The sequence below is a fragment of the Rhamphochromis longiceps genome, linkage group LG16, assembly GCF_057381845.1.
Source record: "Rhamphochromis longiceps isolate RC_006_pf linkage group LG16, R_longiceps_female_GT1.1, whole genome shotgun sequence".
Lineage (NCBI taxonomy): Eukaryota > Metazoa > Chordata > Actinopteri > Cichliformes > Cichlidae > Rhamphochromis > Rhamphochromis longiceps.
The window spans coordinates 27563113-27587520 of record NC_140572.1 but is presented as its reverse complement, the minus strand read 5'-3'; the positions used below and the strand labels follow the sequence as shown (position 1 = coordinate 27587520).

Below are 24408 nucleotides of genomic sequence, written 5' to 3'. Positions count from 1 at the left end.
TTTTACCTTCAAGTCACTGTCCTGTTATTTGCACTAAACTTTTTGGTGCTTAAACCTTTATCATGTAAAACTCAGAAGTTTACATACACTCATTATGGGCATAGATGTCATAATACCTTAAGGTGAAGATCTAACAAGCAGAATTGTAGATTTACACAAGTTGGGAAGGTGTCTTGGAGCCATTTCTAGTTCAAACAACTGCACATAAATACGAGTGTTTTGAATGTGTCTCCACTTTGCTAAGGTCTGGTAGACTGTCAGCCTCAAATGATTTTCAGGAACCACCAATGCTTAACCCTGCCACGAAATGCTGGAACACCAATGTCACTGTCCGCAGCAAGTGATTTTTCACCATGGACAAAAGGGTGGCGACCAAGAAAGTAACCCTTGCTCCAAAACTGACACTTTCAAATTTGACTGAAACTGCGTCTAAATTCAGATAAAAAGTGAGATTACTGTAATCAGCCCCAAAAACTGTGTCAAACCAGTTACCTTGGATGACACGACCTTGGCCCCCAGTAACAATGTGAGGAATCCTGGAGTTATTTTTGACCAGAATACAGTTCAATGTGCATATTAAACAAATATTAGGACTGCTTTCATGCATTTGTGCAATATCTCCAAAATTAGAAACATCCTGAATCAGAGTGATGCTGAAAAATTGGTTCATGCATTTATTACTTCTAAGCTAGACTGCTATGGACCATTATTATCGGGCTGTTCTAAAAGCCTTCAGTTCATCCAAAATGTGTACAGAAAGGGTACTGGAAAGAGAACATATTTCTCCCAGTTTGGGTTCCAGAGACAAAAATTTGCTCTACTTTTAAGGTTAGGCTTAAGACTTTTCTTTTTGCTGAAGCATATAGTTACAGTTGGATCAGGTTACCCTGAATCCCCCTTTAGTTACGCTGCAGTAGGCCTAGACTGCTTGGGGGAGTGAGTGTTTCCTCTTAATTCACCTTTTTCTTTCACTATGTGTTTATAAACCACTCTGCATTTATTCATTAGTAATGAATTTATTAATTTGCATACGGTGCAATTTTACCAATACATCTGAATTTAACCTCAAAATCAAAATTTTAGCTATATGAGCATTTGAAAAACATGTAAATTCTGAGAATGTAATTTAGAACATCTTCTAAGAATGTATGAATCTGGTGCTTCTTATGAAGAAGGTCAAAAACAGAGACTGATCTGCTGCCTCCACTATGAATGTTTTCATTAAGATCATTTTTCTAATAATGATTAATGGACCTTTTTGCTGTTTTCAGCATTGCAAGAAATGTAACTGGTTTGTTTGCTTTGTATAGATCATAGAGAAAAGATCAAAAAGCTTCTCAGGCTTCAAGTAACAACTTGAGTTTCATAATAGCCTTGATTTTGGTGTTTGCTTGAAGATTTTCTGTTACGTTTGGCAGCATCAGTTACAACCTCACAATATGTCATGACATTTTTACCACCATCTCTGCGCAAGTTGCAAAGTACTATGTATACCATTGCAGTTTCCATAATTCAGTTGTTATTCCAGTGGTACTGCCATGCAAACACATAAGGAAAATAGCAGCAAATGGAAATTTCCCTCTCCTTTCAAAGGTCCAGCAGTTAGGTGAGAGTCACTGGCTTCGCTAAAGGAGTCCTTTATGTGTTCTGTGCTGTGTGGTCTGCACATGTTTTTCTTAGCACATACTCATTTCTGGATGTCGTTGACTTACATATAGCTGGGAGCACATTAAACTTAGTAGCTTGTCAGGCTTAAATTGTGAACTTTGTAAACAAACTGCTGTCAATCTTTACTATTTTTGTATATATATATATATATATATATATTATTGTTAAATTGTTGAATTTTCGAAATGTCTAAAAAAACTGTGTATGAGGGTGTAGTTTTTAATCTCACATGTTAACAGAACTGTGTTTTACAATGCTATGGTGAAATATTTGCTGAGAGGATATCTTTCCATATTTAAACTTACCTCTCTTTAGCATTTGTAAGCAGCAAACTAAATGCGTTTAACACTCTAGCAGGTACACAGGTATCTGGCATTTGTTGATGTATTTCTTTATGATAATTTTCTAGTGGGAACCTATAAAGTGAGGCTGGTTTATGAAATGAACAACAATATAATAAGACTTGCTGTTAATAATATATATTTGTAATAGAGAAGTTAGCTGTAAAACATCAAGTACAAAAATTGCCTTTGCTGTGATTGATTTTTGCCCTTTGATGCAAGCCGAGGTTAAATAATCTCAGAAGTCACCTTCAGGTCCTGTCGGAAATTTGGGAAAGGTATAATGGTAGGCATAATAATCATCAAATAATAACATTGATTAATAAATTATGACTACTACACCTATAACTAAATCACGTTCTAATCTTCGAATCATACAAATATATATGTATATAGACATGGTATGTACAGGAATGTTGCATCTTATAATGAGAAGGGAACTTGATTAGCCTACAATGCATCAGGAATAATGGACGTTATAAAATTGAAATCCTTTATCTTATATTTAGAATATTATAAATAAGAGATGTTTTTACAGTAGTGTAAAGTCTGAATTAATATTCAACGCTACAATAAGTATTATAAGCAATACATGTTTTTTTTTCAATTGATGATCAAATGTAACTTTTCTTAAAGTGTTTGCCACATTTTTCTTAATACATTTGATCATCAATGAAAAACTGCATTTTGTATTTATTCAGGTTTTTATTGTCCAATATGAAAATTTGTTTGATGATCTGGAAGGAGGAAAACACTTTCTCATGGCACTGTATGTGCAAGTTTTCACTTTGAGTTGTGAGAGATCTGAGCTTCTTAGATGACCATGAAGGCATCAGGTCCAGCCCCTTCTCTCAGGATCGTTCAGATGTGTTTCGTCCTCTCGGCAGTTGGTGAAGGAGGAGGAGAAGGAGCTGAACGGTTAATGTACAGGAGAACCACCGCGCCGAAAGTCTGGGAAAAGACAAGTGCCACCGTTTGATAAGCTGTTGGAAAGCCATAGAAGCTCGCCTGATTAGATTTTTCTGCTTTCTAAATGCTCAGAAAGATCAGATGTCATTTTCCGAAGCACATAAGCGATGTTAAAGTCAACGGTTTACCTTGTGTTCAGGTGAGTGTAGATCCACCTCAAAGAGACTTCATGGAGTGTTAACGTTACCGTTATAGCTCAGCTAGCTTTGGTGGTTACAGTCCGCCGTTATATTTGTATGTTTACCGTTACCTTTGACCTGTGATGGACGAGTACAAGGACCGGGGGCTCACACTTCGTAACTTCGTACTGGGTTGGTATTTTTTCTGTATTTTCTTCCAATCACGTCCGCGGCAGGGCTTTTCGTTTGGTCGTCATAAGTGGAAAACGCGGAAAGAGGCTGTAAAGGAATCATGCGACCAAAATTATGAGTCGATCATCCCAAATGTGTCTGGCACTGCTATTACTACCATATTCTATATATATATATATATATATATATATATATATATATATCCCTTAATTATAAAAATGTAACGTAAACTAGAAGTGCATTTTATTTGGTGTCTGCGCTTTCAGTTTATCCCTTATTATCTAAAAAAGTGACTTTTTTTTTAGCGATACTGTGGCTTTTGTGATCTCAGTGTTGTCAGTTGCCAACATGTGTTTTTGCTGCTGTCAGGTCATTTCAGGCACAGCCTGTGAAGTCTGCACCCTTGGCTTTCTAGCGCATCAGTGGTTCAGAGAAGGGTATGGCCCCAGCTCTGACAAAAATCCTTAAAAATGGCCACGGGATCCACTTGTCCTCACCCCCTGCCACTGTCAGAACTGACTCAGATGGGAGAGCCATGTGCAGTATAGAGCTACAGCCTCACATGAGACCCATAGATGATGATGACAGTGACCTCCAGCAGAAGATGTGGAACCTTTCTTCATTTCACTTCCTGGACTCCTGCCTACCTTTCAGTCTCTTGGACGCTTCTTCCAACCCTCCGCTTTCGCCATGCCCGCAGACATCCGACAGCCAGTGTGAGACGATGTCCCTGCCCAGTCCAAACTCCCTTGTCAACCTCCTGTCCTTCAATAAAGGCTCCAGAGATTCCCATCATGTGGCCTCAGTCTTCCCAGATGTACCGGACATGTTTTTAGTTCCTGGGCCTGAACACAATAGACAACACATTTGTCTGCCACATGGATGGAGTGCCGCTCCTGAATGCCAGCCATATGGTGGTGATGTGTACCACTCCTCTCTTAACCTTACGAGTGTTTGTCCTCCATATCCCCAAGGGGAGTTAACATCCCCGGGCCACACACATTTGTTTGCACCTCCACCTTCGCTGAGACAGGAGAAAGCAGCAGGGATGGTCTGCCCTCCCCCAGTTTCAGCGCAGCCTTGCATTGACAGGGTAAGCCCTGACCAGCTGACGTCCAGAGCTGTGCTAGAGGAAGCCGTGAAGGCGCAGTTCTCGCGGCAGACAGACCTGCGCAGCCGGGCTTTGAAACTGCGAAAGAGACTGCAGATCCTGCTAGGAGAGCAGACTGTGCGGCACTGCAACCAGCAGCTGGAGGGGCTGGCAAAACACAGTCAACATGGAGATTTGTCTTTTGACTGCTTCAACTCTGCACAAGAAAGCAGTAAACTAAGTTTTCCTTGGCTAGAGTTGCCAATAGCCTCGTCATCCTTCTCAGAGGTCGGAGAGTTCAGCCACTCCAGTCAGGTGGTACTGAGAGGTCTGCAGGAGGCCTTGGACTCTGAGGCTACAGCCAGCAGCAGCTCAGATGAGGAGCCAGTGGAGGAAAAGATTCGTAGCAGGATTTCATCCATGTGAGTATCCAGGTCTGTTTTTGTTTATTCAACCAGTGCCACAGTGAGCGTGTGGCTATTACAGCTGCTGATTACAGCTAAATAAACCAGCAAGAGTGCTCAGACTTTAAAACTCCACAGAACGGCACAGCTTAACCGTTTATTCAGCTAAAGCCATATCAACAGTATATGAAAACAGGTTCCAAAACTCAGCTGTAGTGTCACTGGCAAACTGTTCTGGGATCTGGTTACCAGAAAGCAGCTGTTCTTCACAGTAAAAATCACTGCTCTTTTCTTAATTACTGTTGAAAGTTCACAGAGGTTGGCTCTGGCACTGGGCGTCTGGTCAGTTAAAAACCCGACGAGAGCAGCTTTTTAACTTCGACTGATGTAAAAGTGGAGTGAATGGATTGTCAAGTTTGCTTGACAATATGGGAAGGGCATATTAAGTCAGTATTAAGTCGTGCACGGTTACAAATGCCAAGAATGACATAAGAAATCCACTCCTTCTTTTAGAATAACAGTGCGAGTTTTGGAAAAAATCATCTAAAGTGTTACGAGGTCCACCGTGCTGTTTACTTGGCCTTCAGTGAGGTTTACAGTGTGGTTGTCATAAGTGCAAGTTTTGTCCTCCCAGATGTGGGGGAGTGTTATGACATTTTTTTACCATACACACACAAGCGCGCGCGTTCCTTTTCCATGCTGCAGTCATAACAGATTCAACAGAGCAGCCAGCTCTTTTTACCCACAGGGTAGGAAATAAACACAGTCTTTCCAACAAGGCAGCAACTTGCCAGCCATTCTGTGTGCACATTCCTCAGCTCCTCCTCTTTCTAGTGAAAAAATACTTTAAAGCGTGTGTCTAGATTCAAGGTTGAGATGTTTGTGGTGTCCTTGTTTTTGTTTTTTGTTTTTTTGACTGAATGTGTAAAATATCAAATGCAATCTTTTTAAAGCTTTAACATCTAGAAAAACTACACTTAAAAATGAAATTGCTGCTTAGTCTAGTTCCTGATTGCCCTTTTGTTTTGTTTACCTGAATTCAGGTTTTGGGCTTGGTTTGCAAGTTTGTTTGCTTTTTATTTTAGTAGCTATAACTGTTCAAAAAAACTAAGTGAATCAGGGAGATCTGTCTTGCCTAGCAGGATGTTTAAAAAAAATAAAAAGGATTACGGTCACTTGGGATGATGATTCAGATGATAAACATGCATTTTAGACGACAGGCAGTCTTTGCAGCCGGAGCTCTTGCACAGATGGGGTTAAGGGTTTATTTCAGGTCTAGAGAATAAGCGCGTGATCCTAGCCTGTGCAGTAGTTATTGAAATCGCAATATAGTTCACAAACCTTTCATCAATAAGATTCAACCTTGTTGACCCCTTAAGTTGTTTCCCGTGAGCCTGGATTCAGTCCAGAACACTAACTAAAATAATGGTTGCTGGGTCTGACAACAGTACTGAGACAGTATTGTTTGTGTGTCTGCGCGTGTGCTTTTATTTGGCCAGCTTGTGTCATCTCAGGAGTGTCAGCTTGTCCTTTGTAGAGACTGCTCTCCTCCTGCATGGAACAATGCTCCGTTCTTCATCTGTAAACCTTGCCTGGGGATTTTTTAAAACATTTTTTATGGTTGATTCCTTCTCAAAGAGGATAGGACGCTGCAGGGGAGGGGATGGGTCACTGCTCTCTTTTAGAAATGTTAAATAGTAAAGACTTTTATCATTCGACGTATGAACTTGTGAAGCACAGATATAGTTTGACTTAAAAGAAAAAAATCACTTCCAGATGTTGCTCTGTTTTCATTTTCAAACATGCTGCACAGCAGTATTTTTCAGAGTCTAAGTGGTCAAGTTTAAATGCCAGGCACACCCTAAAATCTTGATGCTTCTGCAAGAGCCTCAAATTGGGGGGAGGGGGTCTTCTTCCTGGCGCAGCCAGGATTCAAATATGCAATATAGAAGTATGGATGTAATGGATGCAGTCTGTGAACAAGCACAGTAACAGGTATGAAGCAGCCGTTCCCATTCTGTCCTTTCCTCTTCTCCTAATGCTCCACAAATATTCCTGGAATTTTCTCATTATACAGTTGGAGTGAGCTGCAGGGCTGCCAGGTCTGGCCATTGTCTGTGAAGGAAAAAGAGCGCTTACTGCTCAACAAAGAGACACTAGCTTGGGATTGAGTGAAACTTATTGGAGAAATAAGCCATTTTGGACATTTAATGGACTGTTTGGCTGTTTTTTCTTTCTTTGTTTTTGTATTGACCATAAAGTGAGGCTAACTGTGTTCATTGAAGCAAACAGCATTTAGGGTATTTGATTAATCAGGGTAACAGTGAAATAGCTAACTCATAATATCAAAGGGTATTTGCCAGGTGCACTGTGTGTAGCTGCTTGCTGACTAGCCTAACCTTTTCCTCTCCTGTTTGAAGTGGGGGAGTCTCTGTCTATCCTAGCCAAGGTCCAAGAGCAATGCCATAGCAACTATTGCCCTGCTGAAGTCAGCCAAACACACACACACACACACACACACACACACACACACACACACACACACACAAAGATAAATGCTAACTGAACAGCCTAGTGCCATGGAAACATGCTATAGACACACACCACACAAGTCAACTGTGCTTTATTCTGTGGCCTAGATAGGCTTTTGTGCTTGAGCAAAATTCTCTCCCCCCCCCCCCCCCCCCCCCCATGCTGTTTGGATGCTAAACAGTTTACATGCCTGTATAAAATAGGTCAGGTAGACAGAGCTGCAGTACAAAATTGCAGATTGATTAATCATCTTGTTCTCAGACCGACATACCTGGTTTTCATGATTGTATTCAGCGCGATGAAATAAAAATCCAAGGCTTACAGCTTTACACTCGTCTTTCTTCTTATGGGGTTGAATGGGGGGGGTGTAAAGCCTTTGACAGGGATGAATATAATATTAAAGTGCTTTTGTACGGGTGTAACTGTCCTCCCTTGTCATCCATCACCCTGTCCCTCCTGCCAGCAGCAGCAGCAGCTGTGAGAAGCAGTGGCTGGAAGAGAGCGCAGAGCTGAGCAGCCGATGGACTTGGTTGGAACTGCGCTTGGATGAACTAGAAGGGAGGATACTACAACTGGAGGGGGTCCACAAGCATATATGCTCTATGAAGGTATGACAAAAGGTGTCTGTACCAACTGACTGACAGACAGTTGGTCAGTTATATTATAGGACATTAAGCTTGCACACTCTTGTCAAGAAAAGGGATACAAAAAACAAACTTTCATGGATTGCCCGAGCTACAATAAGTAGTATGTTTTAATCAGTGTTTGGATCCTCTCTTCTCTGTCTTTCTGTGGATCTCTGTGTTTCTCAGGGTCGGGTGGTGCTTGCAGACTCCCAGCCACTGACTGACAGGCAGATTCAGCAGACCCTGCTGAAGGAAATGGCAGGTTTATCCTGCACAGCTTCTGATCCGGACAACGAACCCTGCAGCCCTACACGGCTTCTGCACAATATAGAGAGACAGGTAGGAGGGAGGGATTATTACTTGCACCTCTGATACCAGGCATGAGTTTAAAATAAAGAGGATTAGTAATCTAGAATTATAGATGCTGTTTTAGGAGATTACCCTTTTCTGTCTTGTGATCTTTCATATCCCAATGTCAGGTTGAGAGGATTAAACTAATTAATTATGGTATGCTTACTTTCTGACCTCTGGTAATATGCTAAATTAGAGGCTGCAGGTCAAATGAATGAATTTGTGCTTTATGAAGTCGACCGTTAAGTAATAAGTCTGTAACTATGAAATTGCTTATTTATTTTTTGCAGCTGTTGAAGCTCAGATAGTAGCTGACATCTGGCTATGTATTTAAGATGGTGCACACTCTTGATTACGGATGGGTATCGTTTAGGTTTTATCCGATACCGGTACTTTTGAAACGGTGCTGGTGCTCGAAACGGTGCTCGAAACGGTGCTCGAAACGGTGCTTAAAGAATGGAGAACACACACTTTGTCCAAAAACTTCTCATGTTTAGCTGTTTTTTTTGTAAAAAGATAACAATGTTAGCCTTTTCTGCAGCTATAGGGGATTTATGGCATCACTCTTGGCTGGAAGCAGTGCTTAATCAATGGAAAAAAACACCAATTTTGTCCAAAAATCTCTCATGTTTAGCTGTTTCCCACTTTTTCTTTGGTCATTTTAGCCTTTTTGGCCAGGGTGAAGGGAGTATATGCCATCAAACAAGAAGACAGCCGCATGTAACCACGACGGTGTTTGATAGTTCACCTTACGTGTATTAATGTAATAACGTGGTTAGCCTACTCAACGTAAATTACACACGAACAACATTAAGCTACTCGCCCAGAGAAGAACGGCTGCTGCTGCCATCATCATCCGTCATCATTTCTGCTACACTGGCAGGGCTAGGGGCCAGGACTCTCCTCTTCGGGTTCTTGGGGGATGTTGCTAACTCCGGATCCGATAACAGGCACCACACCCGCAGTAGATGTGCACGGTGTGAGGTCTCGCAGCAAGCTATCAAATACTGTGCATTTCTTGGCTTTCAAAAAAACGCTATGCGTCGCCAGGTGTTTCATCAGATTCGAGGTGTTACCTCCTTTGCACAGTATCAGCTTAAAGCAGGCTGCTGAGTTTGCATCTTTTGCTGTGAAGTACAGCCAGACTTTTTATTCTGTAGCTCTGCTCTAAAAGAACGTACGTACCTGGGCCCGCCTACTATCCTCGGAAAGGTAAAATGATTGGCTAGAATCCAAAGTGTATGACGTCTCAGGAAAAAAAGCACCGAAATGTGCGCTGCTTTTCGGTCTGGTTACTACCGTTTATGTTATGGCACCGGATACCGGTACCCATCCCTACTCTTGATAGCTTTAAAGCTGTACTTATGTGCACACAAGAATCAAATTTCGTAAAAAAACAAAAACGTATTGATTCACAACCCACACCGAGACATGTTGTGATTTAAGTTTATGACCTAGAGCTGGGTAATCTGTTGAAAAGATCATCAAGTGGTCCTTTTTAGATTCATGATCCTTGATTTTAATCACATTGATTCGACTCATGTGACCATATGATTAGTTAGGACACAAAACCTGTCACTTCAACTCCAGGCTAAAATCGTATAAGACACATAGTATGTTCAGTGAGCACCGACCTTACTCGTTTGCTTATCCTTGCAATCCATATGATTCGTATGGAAAGAAAACCACATGCCAACCTTAGGCGATCCATTATATAAAGTCATTAACACGCCCCCAGCGTGCTCACCCACCCAAGAAAAACAACTTCTATTTGTATTTCCATTTACACTTGCTTTAGAAGTGGTATGTACCTAAATACCAAAATATGTGTTTTGCCTCAACATGTTTTCTGAGCTCATTCAATGTGGGACTTTCTATTCACTCTCGGTTCATACTCTTTTTATTCGCCTTGGTAGAAAGTTCTCATATGTGTACTGTGCTCCTTTTTAAGATTACAAGGCTTGCTTATATTTATCAGCCTGATACCAAATAATAAGAATCAGCCAAGGCTAAAGACATCTAACTCGATGTGATCTTTCTGTGAAGAAAATGCTTCAGGGGAAGTCTGAACGGCTGGATTGTATCTCACTCTTATGTGCATTATTTGGCTGATGTCTTCATTGCAGAGTGCTCAGCTTAGCCAGATCGTCAACAGTCTGATGCCCCCTCTGAGCTTTTCACCGCTCTCAAAACAGTCCCAGACCTGTAAAGACAGGAGAACCCTCCCAAGGTAGAGGACACACACACACACACACACACACACAAGTAGTCAGATTGTGTTAATACCTATATTATCCTGTGTGCTTTTTACAAGTTGCAGTTAAATGACACATTTACAAAAAACGTCTTTAAATACTGTTAATTTATGTGAAAATCTGACATATTTCAGACTCTAATGGTGATAGAAGTTTGTCTGTTATCTCTTTAAAGTCTAGGCGATAGGGTGAAAGCACGTCCCAGCTTGTCGTAAAACCCACTGAACCCACTTCGGTCTCTTCATGGAGTCTGACTTCAGTAATCCCTTCATGTCTCCCCTTCCTGTTGCCTTTTTAACTCTCTGCCTGCCTGTGAAGATGAAAGCCCCATAATAAATGAAAGGCATTCTGTTTCTTTTATTCATGTACAGTAACAAGTGGGTATAAGTAGGGATTGATGAACAAGATCTAAGGAATCAACACCTTGAAAGAAGTTGCTTTTCGAGCATTGTGAACTTGCTACAAAGCACAAACCTAACACGTGACCTCATCTGGTTGTGTTTCTGCAGCGGCCAGAGAGGAGATGTTTTCTTGCCTGTGAGCTCCAAGAGAAAGAGACTAGGGACTAGGCGGCTCTTTAAAGCTGATGCGTCATGCGTGTGTGCCCGAACCCGACCCCTGGTCACCTACCACAAGCCCAGGCTGTTCACTTTCAACTCATACGGCTCTGGCAGTCCACTGGTAAGCCATATGTCGACCCCCTTCTTCTTCTAGTCTGTTTAACCATTTACATGCTGTATATAATTGTCAAATTGTGCCTCTTATTACCTTGCAAGCATATCAAATACATTGATTTATGTACTTCTTAAAGCAGTTCAGAGATTCTTATGAAATGTAGCTTTAAAGCAGTGCCTTTGAGACCTATTTTAGCTTCAGTAGTGGAGTGCCATCACTAAAATAGGTCTCCAAATTAAATAGGAATTATTGTTCAAAGCCGAACACCTGCTTTTAATTAAGAAATAATATCTCTAATTCAGATCAACAAATGCAGGGTGCTATTTTAAAAGCTCAAGCCTTTATTTAGCCTGCGGGGCCAGTACATTATGCTGTCCTCTTACTGCAGATAAAAGATTGCAGTGGCGGTGTGTGTCGAGTGCTTCTTAGCTTCACACTGTTGCGGTATTGAGGATGTGTACAGCATAGGAATCTATAAATCAGCTTAACTATTTAATTTCTCATTCACATGTTCTTGACCTTGAAGGACTTTTAAGCATCGGCATGTCTCACACAGTGCCGGGATATTTATAGAGTTTCTGCATCTTTCTGATTCTGAACACTACAATTGTAGCTGCTATAATAAGCAGCGCTGAGCCATCATCATTGTGACATTGTTCAATAACAAAAAGAGCGTTTAACAGATTAATGACTTTAATCAGTGCACTCCATCAGAGATCAGCTTCCTTACATCCATATCACTTATATCCTGGAAAGGAAAGGTAAACTGTAAAGAAATTCTTTCCTGTTGCTAATCTTGCTCTGCCTATCTTGAGCATTTTTTTTTAAGTAATCTTTTTAATCTCTTGTTCTCTTTTCCTTTTCCAGCACTCAAGAAAGTCCACGGCTACCTTCTCCTCCTCGCTGTCCTCATCTTCCTGTTCATGCTACTCCTCTTGTGATCCCATAGTCTCGTGCTCTGATCCCGACTGTAGCTCCAGCGGGGTCTCCTCCGACACCTTCAGCTTTCGACGTCACCCTGTGTCGTCTCTGTCGTTTGGTAGGAGAAACGTAGCTACATTACATTGGTCAGCATGAGCAAACTTTGTAAGCTAATCAAGATTTTTAGATCATTTGATTACAATGTTGTTTTTGAACTGCAGTCAGTAAGAGTAAATATTAGGCTTCCTGTCTGACATGGTAGACTGACTCTGAAGGGTCACACACCCTGGCCATGTATTTGTCATCTCAGGCCTGTAGAGCAAAAAAAACCAACAAGATTTGCTAAAGTAGGGGGCAGTTGAGATATGTTTGTAGGGTTATAATAAACTATAAGGTATAAAAGGTAGATGTTTTTAGTTATACGTCTTGTCATATCAGCTTACTATAGTGTGATCAGTCAGAATTTTAAAAAGACCCCACTGCACACAGCAGATGAGAATAATCTGCCAAAACTTAACCGAACTGGTCCACAGAGCCAAGAAAACAGGTCAGGTTACATGCAATATTTTAAAACTGGCATCACAATAATTAAACCTTAAAATGAAAGCACAAGTCCTGTCGTGATGGACCGTAACCACATTTTTAATCGCACTTTGGAGAACGATCACTCAGATGAAGTCAACATAGGGACAAGTCCAAATGTTTTCAGGGGGATAAAGCTCCTTAATCTCCTGGTCTTCTGTTGTGGTCTTTTGCAATGATAATATTTTTAACTACTGGTGACTACTAATGTAATGTGATCGTGATTCTTAGTGTTATTTAAACGTTTTTTTTTTTTAAATTCAATTCAGTTTTATGTATACAGCGCCAAATAACAACAACAGTTACCTTAAGGCGCTTTATATTGTAAGGTAGACCCTAGTAGGGCTGTGCGATATGACCAAAATCTCATATCCCGATATAAGAATTCTATCATCCCGATAACGATATAAATCACAAAAATGTAACATTTTCTGTAAATTCTGTGAATCTCGGGCAGCTCGTCTTGCGGGAAGTGTTTCCAGCTCCGCGTCATGTAGCTGGAGTCGAGTGTTTTAACCGATGCATGAAACTATACATTTTTAGACATAAGTTGTAACGGCCGCCGTTTTCTTTGTCAGTATTTATTACACGGCGTGCTGCGGGGAAAAGCCTGTTCTAACGTTTAGGTCTAAGGTTTATTTTTTTAGCTCTTGGCGGCTCTTTTTTAATTCTCATCCGTAAATAATCTGCTCTTTCACGTGATTCAGTTTATTTTGAAAAGTCTCAACAGGATCTTGAGCTTTATTGTGAAAGGTTTATGTGGAACATAAACAAGCGGACACGCGATGCTATTACCGTCATTGTTGCTAACCACAAAGCATAAAAACAGGCACTTGTCTGTCTGTAATGTGGTTATATTAAATATAAGAGAAAGAGAGAACTTTAAGAAATTAATATAGCCACTACAGTGACCATCAAAACGATGAAAAAATATTGCCGTAAACAGTTTATTTTGCAACACCATGAAACAAATGATGGCGTAAAATGAAACAATAGACGTTTTTATATCGTCATCCGATATATATCGTTATATTGAACAGCCCTAGACCCTAGAATAATATATTCAGAGAAAAACTCAACAACCCCCTATGAGCAAACACTTTGGTGACAGTGGGAAGGAAAATCTCCCTATTAACAGGAAGAAACTTCTGGCACAACCATTCTTAAATACATGGCAGCAGGGATGGTGTGTAAAGAATTTTTAAAAACTTTTTAAAATTTATTTTTCTTTTTGTTTTAGTATGCATAGATTCTGTACAACTAGGGCGACGCGTGTTGAGATGCTACTGTTTAAACTGTGTGCTGAATTGAATTTGCAAAAGGTGTTGTATTCTTGTGTCCCCACACTTAAAAATTATCATATTCTTCCAGGCACACCTACGAGCCACCACGTAAAGAGGGTGCCAGGCAGAGAAGTATGGTCCCAAAGACCTTTAGTTGTCAACAGTCCAGTAAACTACAAGCGACACAGCTCCACGCCGCTGCACAACAGTAAGATCGCTCTGTATACTTGTACTGATTACAAATTATGCCTCATTGTGTGGTGCTCTCTTTCATTCTGCTGGTCTCCTTTGTTTTCACCATACTGATATTTAGGCCCAAAGCATGCTTGCAGCTTACTATAGTGTGATCAGTCATTCAGCGATTAAGAAGAACGAAGGATAGAGGTGCACTTTAAAAAGCCGCACCTGTGCATGTGCTCTTAATACTGTTATCAAAGCGACTGGATCAGATTGTTTTTGCTAAAGTAATATAACCTATAACAGGCAAGCAAAAGTTACTTTAATTGTAATTGTAGCTAAATCAGTGGTAGCATCCGTGTCTTTATATTCTAAGCAGCCACTCGGATTCATTAATGCAACAGTTCAGGTAATAAATGCAGTCTTTCAGTTTTTCTAAAGAATAATTTGTGCATAATTAAAAATGAAATGACAGTTCATCATATCCAGACAGCTCACCCATTTGCTTGTATTCAGTGAAGGCAAACAATAACCGGCTGCTTCAAAGTCATCCGCTCACTCTGCTTGTTTTCTCCCCGTCGACTATCATAATTCATTCCTAGCGTGTCAGATATCCCACTGGGGCTGTAAGAGGCATCCAACTGAGCAGTAGATGGAAATAAAATCATTTGGCATTTCACCTATGTCTGTAAGCACCTTGGTATGTTAGTCTGAAGCTAATGAATGATAATTTCCTGTAACATTTACGCTGCATACCTTTGGCAGCCTGGAAGGTTAACAATTTAAGAGGATCTTGCATACGTGGTTTTCCATATTGTAGATGGATGATTCAAAGTTTAGATTTTCCACTATTTCTCTGGTAAAGGTTGAGGAAATGTGGAATGATATAGATGAGAGGGGGAGAGCATAAAGGAGGAGACACAAAGGAAGCAGACTGACAACGGATGAAGGCATCAGGCCGGGCAACGCTTGTCGATTTTGTGTCAGCTTGAATGATCTTATTGTCGTTTGTCAATACCCGAAGAAGGCAGTCTGTCAGGTAAATGCCAGCTCAGATAATAGCCACATGGAAGCAGATTTCTTATCAAAGCTGATCTCAGCTGAAATGGGATGAGATTACATAAACCGTCAAATCAAGCAAGATGCAGAAATGTGGACGGATGACGTGGAGACTGATGATAAATGACTTTCAACTGTGGTATATTTTACAGTGTAACATAGAGAACTCAGTGTGTTTAAAGACAAATTAATTGCTATAGCCATATTTAAAAAAAAAAAAAAAAAAAAAAAAAAAGATCCACTTCTGTGTCCTGTTCCTTTAAAGTAACTTGAAGCAGCAGTTTGGTGAGTAAAACTCATATAAATAATGATTGGGGATTAATGTTTTCACTGATTGGTAGTAGATTGGAATAAAAATGAAAAACTCGAAATCATTCTGACAGTCTATTAATTCAGTTTCTTGTGTTTGTCTCTGTGTTTCGCTGTAGGTCAGGAATACAAGCAGAACGGCAGGCATCGTAAAAGCAGAGTTATGGGTTTGTCACCCATCAGGTTGTTAGTCTCTGCTCAGAGTCGACACAGCAAAGCCAGTCAGAGGAGAAGGAAGAGAAGACGCATCCGCAGGCTGCTGGAAGGTGTGTATACGCAGTGAAAGCTCATACTTGGGTTTCATTACTTCTTCCACAGCTTATGTTTTTGGTCGTGTGTGCGTGTCGTCATTCTGTCTGCAAACACATTAGCTCGAAACGTTTTGATTGAATTCTGGTTAAGCGTTGTAGGGGTGTAGAGCGCTGTCATGTTAACAGTACATCAAAATTTGTCTTTCATCCAAAAAAGCCTTAGAACTCAAAAACGAAACATAGATGAATCTGTATCATCAACATATAGGGAATGATCTATGGGGATTCTAAGTATCATATAGCTGTATGTCATTTACACATAGAATGTCCTCATAAATAAAACCAAATTGTACTTAAAATCATGTCAAATATATTAAAATGAGTTTCAGTGGGGCAAATAACAAAAGTCTGCACTTTCCACTTGTTTTTACTCGTATGCTAACACCTTAAAATACTTTCAAAAGAACAAAGAAAATTAAATGAATATATAGAAAATCCAATACTATTCCCTAAACGTAAATACGACCCAGAGTGAGCTGCCTTAGTGGAAATTTGTGCTCTTGATGTTTCTTGTTAGAGCTGTTTTAACAATGTAGCTGCTGGTTTTAGTGTACAGCATGCCTGTATATGTCTGTGTTTGTATACCCAGATGAGGAGGATGCCCTGTACCAGCTCTGTGATCCAGCAGAAAGTTCAGATGATGTGCTAGAGGAAAGCTACTCACATGCATCACACAAGCAGGCCTCACAGGTAACACAAAACATATGTTATTATTAAAAACTAAAGAGCCAAGAAAATGATATAGGTGAAATGTAAGAAGTAGCAGATTTAGTTCAGATTAGGATGAAGCGCGGTTAGGATAGGATGGATATGACAGGATAGGATAGATCCACCTACGTCACTTAATATGCGCATATGTGTGAAATGTAAAGAAAGATGACCACAAAAGTTTTGTCAGGACATCTGAAGATTTAGAATGACTTTGAATATGTAAACTCTTCTGAACGATTGGTAAGCTCTTGATTCAACCTGGGAACGTTTCCTTCTAGGGCTTTGTTCGCAAACGCCAGGGAGAGAACGTGTACAACATCAACAACATTGTCATTCCCATGCCACTGGCTAAAGTAGAAAAGCTGCAATACAAAGAAATTCTAATACCCAGGTATGAAATGGAAACACCCCTGAAAGTGTTACAATGTATCACTATGAACCATAACTCCTTTAGGATGACTAATGACCAGTCTTATTGACTGGTTTTACAGTAGTTGTGATTCTGCATAATTGTATTTTGCAACTTATTTATTATAAACAATCACTTTCACCAGAGTGATGTCTGATTTGTAAAGCTATTGTTTAAAAATGACAAAAGTAAATGGAAGTTGTCCATTATCATTATTATAATGATTAGTTTATCTTTATTGCAGTTGGCGAGTAGTTGACATCCAGCCTCTGATGGAGATGGAGCCAGAGAAGGTGGAGGGGCATGAAACAGAGCATTTCTTTTCTTTGAACATGAGCAGTTTATTTTCATTTGTGAACAATCCAGCATCTTAATGCCCTTCTGTCTGTCTGTCTGTCTGTCTGTGTGTTGTGTTCAGGCTGAGGCTCTCAGTGATGAAGTCTTTGCTCAGCGGCACCTGGCTTTGGAGCAAAAAGAGAAGTTACGCTGGTCGTCCTGGGATAAGAGGAAACACCGTAGGCGCCCTACAAGGTGTGGACACCCACACAAACTCATAAATGTAGCAATAATGAGAGTAATGCAAAATCTAAGGTGAACCACAATGTTAGAAAATGTTAGAATGTTTTTAAAGGGCCTACAGAAATAAAACAATTCTGTAAAAATATACAATAAACCTCAATAACTGAGGAAGTTAATCCAGCTAGTTAATGAGCAGACAGAAGAACGTGTTATAACCTCAGATCTTCCAATAGATGTTACCTGAATGTGGATTAATGCCACCACTAATCATTGTATTACATTTGGAAAGCTTTAAACAGTGAACTCTCAAAGGCGTGCAGCTGGTTTCAGACTTGTTTTGTTTGTGTGCATGTAAAAACCTGGAAATTTGAGACAGTGTTTCATGGGGTGTGTTTGTTTTCTCATTCCAGATCTGGCAGCAGGCTTTTAGGCAGTGGGGGTGGGATGTACACATCAGGAGAGGAGAGTTCTGTGGAGTGGAGTTGCGCTCAGCTGGATCTTGATGATTCGCTGAGGTCAGAGGAGTGGCTGGTAAGATCAAAAGCGCCACAGCTGAAACCTGAAATCCCCAAGACAAACTGAGAATATCACAGGATGGTTGATCAAGGTGACACAGGAGGCAGCTCATGTGGAGTCATGCATATTTACGCTGTTGTGTCCCCAATATGCTGTTTACCGTATTTACGCTTGACTGTTGTTTCCAACACAAGGCGTTGTAAATCATTTAAAGGAAAATCAGCAGACTGCAGCACTTTCACCCATACATTGCTGTAAGGATATTTTCTGTAACATTCCTGTGAAAAAATGAAGCCGTTTCATGTGTCCTTCAGCAGAGACAAAGAATATAAAGCAGCAACATTCATCTCATTCATCTTGTGTGAGCTATGGAGCCTTGGTGGGTTCTTGAGAGCCTACACAGATACTTGTTTCCACTCTTGTTTCCTGTGATGATGCCCTGATTGCAGTCCTCTATTCCACTTTGCTTTGATTGGAGAGCGAATGAGTTGTCCCTAAACCAGACTTACCTAATCAACCTTCTCCACACTACAAATAACCCCTACTTCACTGCATTGCACTTCTTATGCACTCCAGAGGCCATACAAACCATGATTAAAGCACAACCATTATTTATTCATTTTTAAACAGACCTCTGAGCCATGCACAGATGTATTATAGTCCTCAATGTGCATATTCACTGAAGGGACTGTTATGAAAAAAAAGGACAAATAAAAAGCTTTCTGCAGTTTTATTTTACACTTAATGTCTGCCTTGCAGGAAATGTATGTAGCCAGTTGTGACTACTTACAAAAATGCGCTCCCCTGTCATATTCAATTTACAAATAAAGATAATATTCAATATTTTTCTGAATGTCATTGATTTGTCTTACTTGTCAGCCTCAGACACCCTGGGAGCCTCGAGTCTTTCCTTTGGATGAGGATGAGGAAGGCGCTCTGCTCTCTGATAAACAAGAAAAAGTCCCGTATGGGTGCTTAGGGATTAGTTCAGCCTCTTCCACGTCAAAGAACTCAAACTCCCAACCAGCTCCAACTCAGGCTTCTTATGCTACACTGCCCTCTGGGGGACAAAGCAAGAACAGCAGCTGATACTGCCGTGCCTTCTTTTGTCTTTGAATGTAAGTTCATTAAAAAAATTTACGTGTGTGTGTATTTTCTCAATTTTAAGCAAGTTTAATTTGTTTAACCACTTATTCCAGTCATACACTGAATTGTCTGTGCTTTGATTAATCTCTCCAGTATGTCATTCATAACATAAAATTATTATTACTATTATTGTGATTGGACTTTAACACACAAATTATTAATTTATTGGATCATTCATAAAGAGTACAAAGAGTATTTTAGAAGGTTAAGCCTCTGAAAAACATCCTTCAGTATTTTATCACTTAATTTAATATTTGCATCATTTCTTTTCCAGATCTCCTCTCATCAGGGACAACGAGCAGAACATGTGCCCTAGGAACCTTACCGGGAATATTTAATACATTCCACGAGCATTGTGATCTGATGTAATAAAAAAAAAACTACATTTTTTTTTTTTTTTAGGCAAAAGTGATTATTTTGTTAGGGTTGTGACAGTAGTCACAGTAGTTTTAACTTCTGCAGCAGTTTCAGGTTTTAATGTAAAAGAGGTACTGTATGTAAAGTAATATATCTATCAGCAACTCCACTGTAGTGTCACGTTTCTTTTTTTTCTTTTTCTTTTTTTTTTGCCTGTCCCGTTTGGCTCTTTTGCCATCAGAATTGTTGTCTAAAGGCAAAGAAAGATGCCCAACGGATTTACTTTACCAAACTGACCATCCCAGCCTTGCCGTAATGGTCCATTTGATTCACCTTTTATTGTTTATTTTATTTTCACTTACTGAATACGGGACAGACTTGACTGGAGGAAAGAAGGGGAGAAAGAAGGAGGGAAAGAGAAACAGCTGAGAAGAGGGACGGGGGAGAAGGGCAAAAGACAAAAACCAACAGAACGGGCAGAGAAAAAAAAAATGCATATATCAATCACCTGGATCACCTGCTGAGAAAGAAAAAAGAAAGCAAGCAGAAGAGAACAAGAGTAATAGAATAAACAACATCACAATGATATATGGGAATATGACAGTAAATACTAAATGTTAAACATTATTGTGCAGCACATAAGATCAACAGAACACAGTGTGCTTTGAGGTAGGAGCCAAAAAGGGTGTAGTTTGTGGGTGTGATTACCCGTGTGTACACCTGTGAGCATGGACGCGCTTGTTTTTTAAAAGGTTCCTTCATGTAATAATCTGCTAGAGGGTGTGGGGGGGCCACAGCCCCGTCCTCCAGGGCATGAAGCAGGTGTAGAGGAGATCAAAACTCCAGACATCCAGAGGCCCCCAGATACAAGAGACCAAGGAAGACCACCAGAGGGGCAGCTGCGCCACTGTCCCGGAAAGAGCTGAGGAGAGTCCCAGATGAGGGCTCACTCAGCAGCCGCGGAGCAGAAGCCAGGGGGAGTTGCAGTGACACGCCCGTGAGCTCCGCCGGCAGCCAGCTGCGCCTGAGTGACCGAGCCCCAGGCCGAGAGGCCGGGGGCACCCCACCTCCGAAGTGGCCCGAGCAAGCCCCAGGCCCCGATAAGCGGCCGCCAAGGAGTGAGCCGGTGTGTACCTGGACGCCCATCCCCGGACACAAAGAACCACCAACGCACCGACGTCTGAGGGGGTCTGCCACTGGCAGGGGAAGTGGTGGTAGGGGGAGATAGGCCTCCAAACCTTGGAGGGCCTAAGATGTCCCCAGAGAGGTGGCGCCTGACACCCAACCTGACATATAGACACAGACATACAGGCACACACAGATACAAACATCCATTCCCACCCTCATGCTCTCATATGCACTCACTCCACACTCAACCAACGTGGAGACAGACATAAAGAGACGTTGTACACACGATCACACTCCCCAAGCGTACTCTACAAACCAGGTCTAGGTGCCCCCGCCCCTGGAGGGGGGAACTGCACCCAGACCCAGGTGGTGTTTCCCTTTTCCCTGCGGTGGGGGGAGGCAGACCGCCCCGACTCCGCAGCAGCAGGAAGGCTCCACACTCCAGACCGCAGTCGGACGGCCAACTCCTCCTCCTAGTCCTAGCCCCCCTGCTCCAGCAGGTCGCAGAGAATGGGGGTGAGAGAAGACTCCAAACCTCCCTCCACCCGCTCATTGTAGTGTTGATGCATGTGTGTTCTAAGGTGCATTTAAAACCCAGGAGGGCTTGGAGCTACCTGCCAGAGAGCAGCAGGTAAGCGCATGGTCCCTCCTGCTAGCCCTCAATGTCTACGTGTATTTAAAATTGAGAGGTGGGCAACGATGCCAGGGGTGGGGTATACACCCTGATGGTACTTTGGACTCCGTGTATCGTGCCCACCCCCAAGATCCTATATGTATGTGTAATGAGAGTGTGAGTAATGTGAATGTCTAAGTTGTGGGATAAAATTGAGGCAGAGGCAGCCAGAAGGGGACGGGGGGGGTGGCCTCCTCTGCACCCTGGTGACATACCCCTACTCCAAGGCCCTGCATGTGTGGGTGGTTGTGGTGGAGCGGGAAGAGGGAGGCAGCTGGAGATGGGGAGGGAAGGAAGGGAGGGGCAAGTGACCCCTCCCTGGGGCCAGCTCCCCCGCTGACCCCAGTAGGCACCCCCATACTCCGCGACCCGCCAGGGAAAGGGGGCCCAGGCCCATCCAGACCGGGGCCCAGTGCAGCAGCGCCGCCCGGCCCCACAGAGCCCGGGACAGTCCACCCAACCCCACCACAGAGAAAACTGCACCCACCCCACCATCCACTCATCTTCCAGACTACATAAGACAATAAACACCCAGGCTGAGATCTTCCTCCACCTCTCCTGTATCTCCCCCTCCTGCAGAGGGAGCTCCTGAGGAGAGGAAAGCTCCTGCAAGATGTGACAATCTCCCCCACCAGTTGAAGAGCCCCCCAGGTGGCTCGACGCACCGGCAGCACCCTGCTCCAGGGCTGGGCCCCCATGCAGTAGTGTCACGTTTCTTTCATGTTTGTATCTGTCAACGCTATTTATTTCTACAGCTGTCTTAAAATGTAAATATAGGATATGTTTAGTAACTTTTTATTTAATTTTTAACTTTTACTTGGTGTACTTGTGCTTTCTGTTTGAAGATGCTGTCCTTTTTGTATTTTTTTTTCCACAAAAAAGAAAATGTATTTGGAAAATATAAAACTTTCCAATATAGATGCCATGCTCTACTTCCATAGTTATCTCAGTGATCAGATCTGTAGCAAAGGGACATGGCTGCTATTTTTTCCTGGATTGAGAAGCTGCACTAACGACTCCTACTGGGCTTTTGTTTTTTGGGGCTATGCTTTGATTCGGGGTCCACTCAAATCTTCATAAAAAGATATCTGTATATTCATATCCACATATCTGTAGACAGTTTGTAGTCCATCTGTGGTCTAAATTTGAGCAACTAATCACATTCAGGCAAGCTGTTTCCAGGTAAACAATGGAAAGGAAAAGAAGGATGCAACCTAACCAAGATCACCAATAAGACCCAATGAAAAGGTGAATACATGCATCATTTTAAAATGTCTGATTTTTACTTGTGGTACTGCAGTTGCTGAATATTTTATTCTTTTTTGTTGTTTGTTTTGTTCTTTTAAAACTCTTTTTGCAGTGCCCTATTATTTGCACACATAGGAGCAATAAGAGCAATACACCTAAAAATACTATGTTTTAATCCCCCTGAATATGTGGTCAAATTACAGGGATAATGTCTGCACATGGCTGGACTGAGGTGCCCCCCAGTAATATCGGTGTTTTGAAAATCTGAAAAATTATTTCCTTTCAGGATTCTTGCAGCCCGTCACTACTGAAAAATCCAACAGGTGTGTGGAAGGATTTCAGGAGGAGTTTAACTAGGAGCAAAAATGTAAAACGACAGAAGGGAGATGAGGTAGAAAACAAGCTGCCTGTGTAATTGGGTCATGACATAGAAAATCTGAAATTAGAATATTGCACATCATTGCTTGTCAAGCTGTCAGTGCCCATTAGTCTGAAAACGAACAAGTCAAGTGAGGCGTCTCTTCAGTTGAGAGCTCCGAGGTTTTAATTTCAATAATGTGAAGGATGTCTGCAATTCTCGCCAAGTCTACTTAAATAAGATGTAATTTATAAAAGCTGGATGGACAGAACATTGTGAGGTCATTTCAGTGATTTGGATGATTTACCTTTTATGGAGGTCGTCACTTTTTAAGGCCACAGTCTTAAAGTGAAACAGCTGGTATTTTTGATCCCTTATGCATAGCTTCCTCTTATAACGACCTGGGAAGGAGGCAATGGGCAGATGGTGGTCAAGGTCATCCCTCTCACATACTGTATGCATGTCAGCTGCTTTATACTGGGGATTTGGTGCTAAGATTCTAGAAATCGAAACTTGGATTTCATTAAATTAATTTACAGATTATAACTGGATGATTCCAAGTTCATAGAGGTGAATAGGGCTCATCTGTGCTTTCACATGGCTTCGGGTGTCAGCTGAGGTAAATCTTTTCATTCTTTAAGATCCCCCTCCTTGGTCACACAGCATTACAACACTCTTTGTTGGAGTCAGCAGAAAAAAAACGTAAAACTATCAAGGTCGCTTGCACTCACTTCCAATTGAGAAGTGGGAGACCTTGTCTCTCCTTGAAAACTGAAGAAGAGCTCGAAGTGTCACATCAGTGCAATAGTAGTAGGATTGTCTGATCTCAATAGCAGGCAAAAAGAACCTCTTGTATCCACATGGGGGCCATATTGCTTCTTAGAAGACTACACAAGTCAACGAACAATATAATGCATACACATAGACTGTTTCCATGAGCTCTACATCAACTGAGTAAAATTAACCCTAACCCTATAAACGAATAAGCAGATTATTAACCCAATGAAAAGGGGGGAAGATGTGTGCACTGAACTATGAAAAGCAGATTGTAACTACAGCATTTGCACTCTGGGAGGCGCTCTTATATCAAAGAATATCTGAATACCGATTTACCATGTGTAAAAAATAAATAAATAAAAAATACTTACTGTTGAACTGGGATGACCACAAGTAACAGATGGGAAGTGATTCTTCATTAAGAACATTGTTTCTGGGAAGCCAAACTATTTTTCATGCAGTATTTTTAACCCATGCCCCGAACTGCACGTGTGCCTTTATACTGATTTATTGCCATAGCAACCTAAAGAACGTAATACTTGACGAGACGACATTTCGCCAGCCTTATTTACTTTGCAATACCTGCTGGCGTTGTACCTTTACGTCAACACAGTAGGTTTTACACTTCCGTTTAACCTGAAACGCGTCGGTACAGTTTGTTGCTGCTCCACCTCTGTGGTAATTTCTAGCAAAGGGTACACC

At 41.5% G+C, this 24408-nt stretch overlaps 1 protein-coding gene and 1 long non-coding RNA gene across 4 annotated transcripts; one reads left to right on the top strand and one right to left on the bottom strand.

The window, feature by feature from the left end:
• The first annotated feature begins 2894 nt into the window (after window positions 1-2894).
• On the top strand, window positions 2895-19651 carry kansl1l (KAT8 regulatory NSL complex subunit 1-like). 3 transcript variants are annotated; one of them, XM_085385117.1, is made up of 16 exons: window positions 2895-3117; window positions 3659-4801; window positions 7782-7923; window positions 8128-8280; window positions 10419-10522; window positions 11057-11228; window positions 12090-12261; window positions 14097-14216; window positions 15673-15819; window positions 16454-16554; window positions 16854-16966; window positions 17229-17277; window positions 17403-17515; window positions 17914-18034; window positions 18899-19141; window positions 19440-19650. In XM_085385117.1, the coding sequence occupies exons 2-15, from the start codon at window positions 3729-3731 to the stop codon at window positions 19106-19108; spliced, it is 2790 nt and encodes a 929-aa protein (XP_085241243.1). In that variant the 5' UTR covers window positions 2895-3117; window positions 3659-3728; the 3' UTR covers window positions 19109-19141; window positions 19440-19650. The 3 variants fall into 3 exon arrangements, with proteins under 3 accessions (XP_085241243.1, XP_085241241.1, XP_085241242.1); XM_085385115.1 differs by having other exon boundaries at window positions 7779-7923; XM_085385116.1 differs by lacking the exon at window positions 2895-3117 and adding an exon at window positions 3129-3289 and having other exon boundaries at window positions 7779-7923; window positions 19440-19651.
• Window positions 19433-24401, bottom strand: LOC146651301 (uncharacterized). The gene is made up of 2 exons (XR_014907945.1): window positions 24078-24401; window positions 19433-23330 (listed from the first exon to the last, which is right to left on the bottom strand). It is a non-coding gene; the product is annotated as an uncharacterized LOC146651301 (long non-coding RNA).
• Between the last annotated feature and the right edge of the window lie 7 nt (window positions 24402-24408).

Excerpts from the sequence above, each read along its gene's own strand:
- kansl1l (XM_085385116.1), top strand. The coding sequence starts at position 3,729 with ATGGCCCCAGCTCTGACAAAAATCCTTAAAAATGGCCACGGGATCCAC. Across the intron at positions 4,802-7,778 it reads CGTAGCAGGATTTCATCCAT|CAGCAGCAGCAGCTGTGAGA; the intron begins GTGAGTATCCAG and ends CCCTCCTGCCAG. Across the intron at positions 7,924-8,127 it reads AGCATATATGCTCTATGAAG|GGTCGGGTGGTGCTTGCAGA; the intron begins GTATGACAAAAG and ends TGTGTTTCTCAG.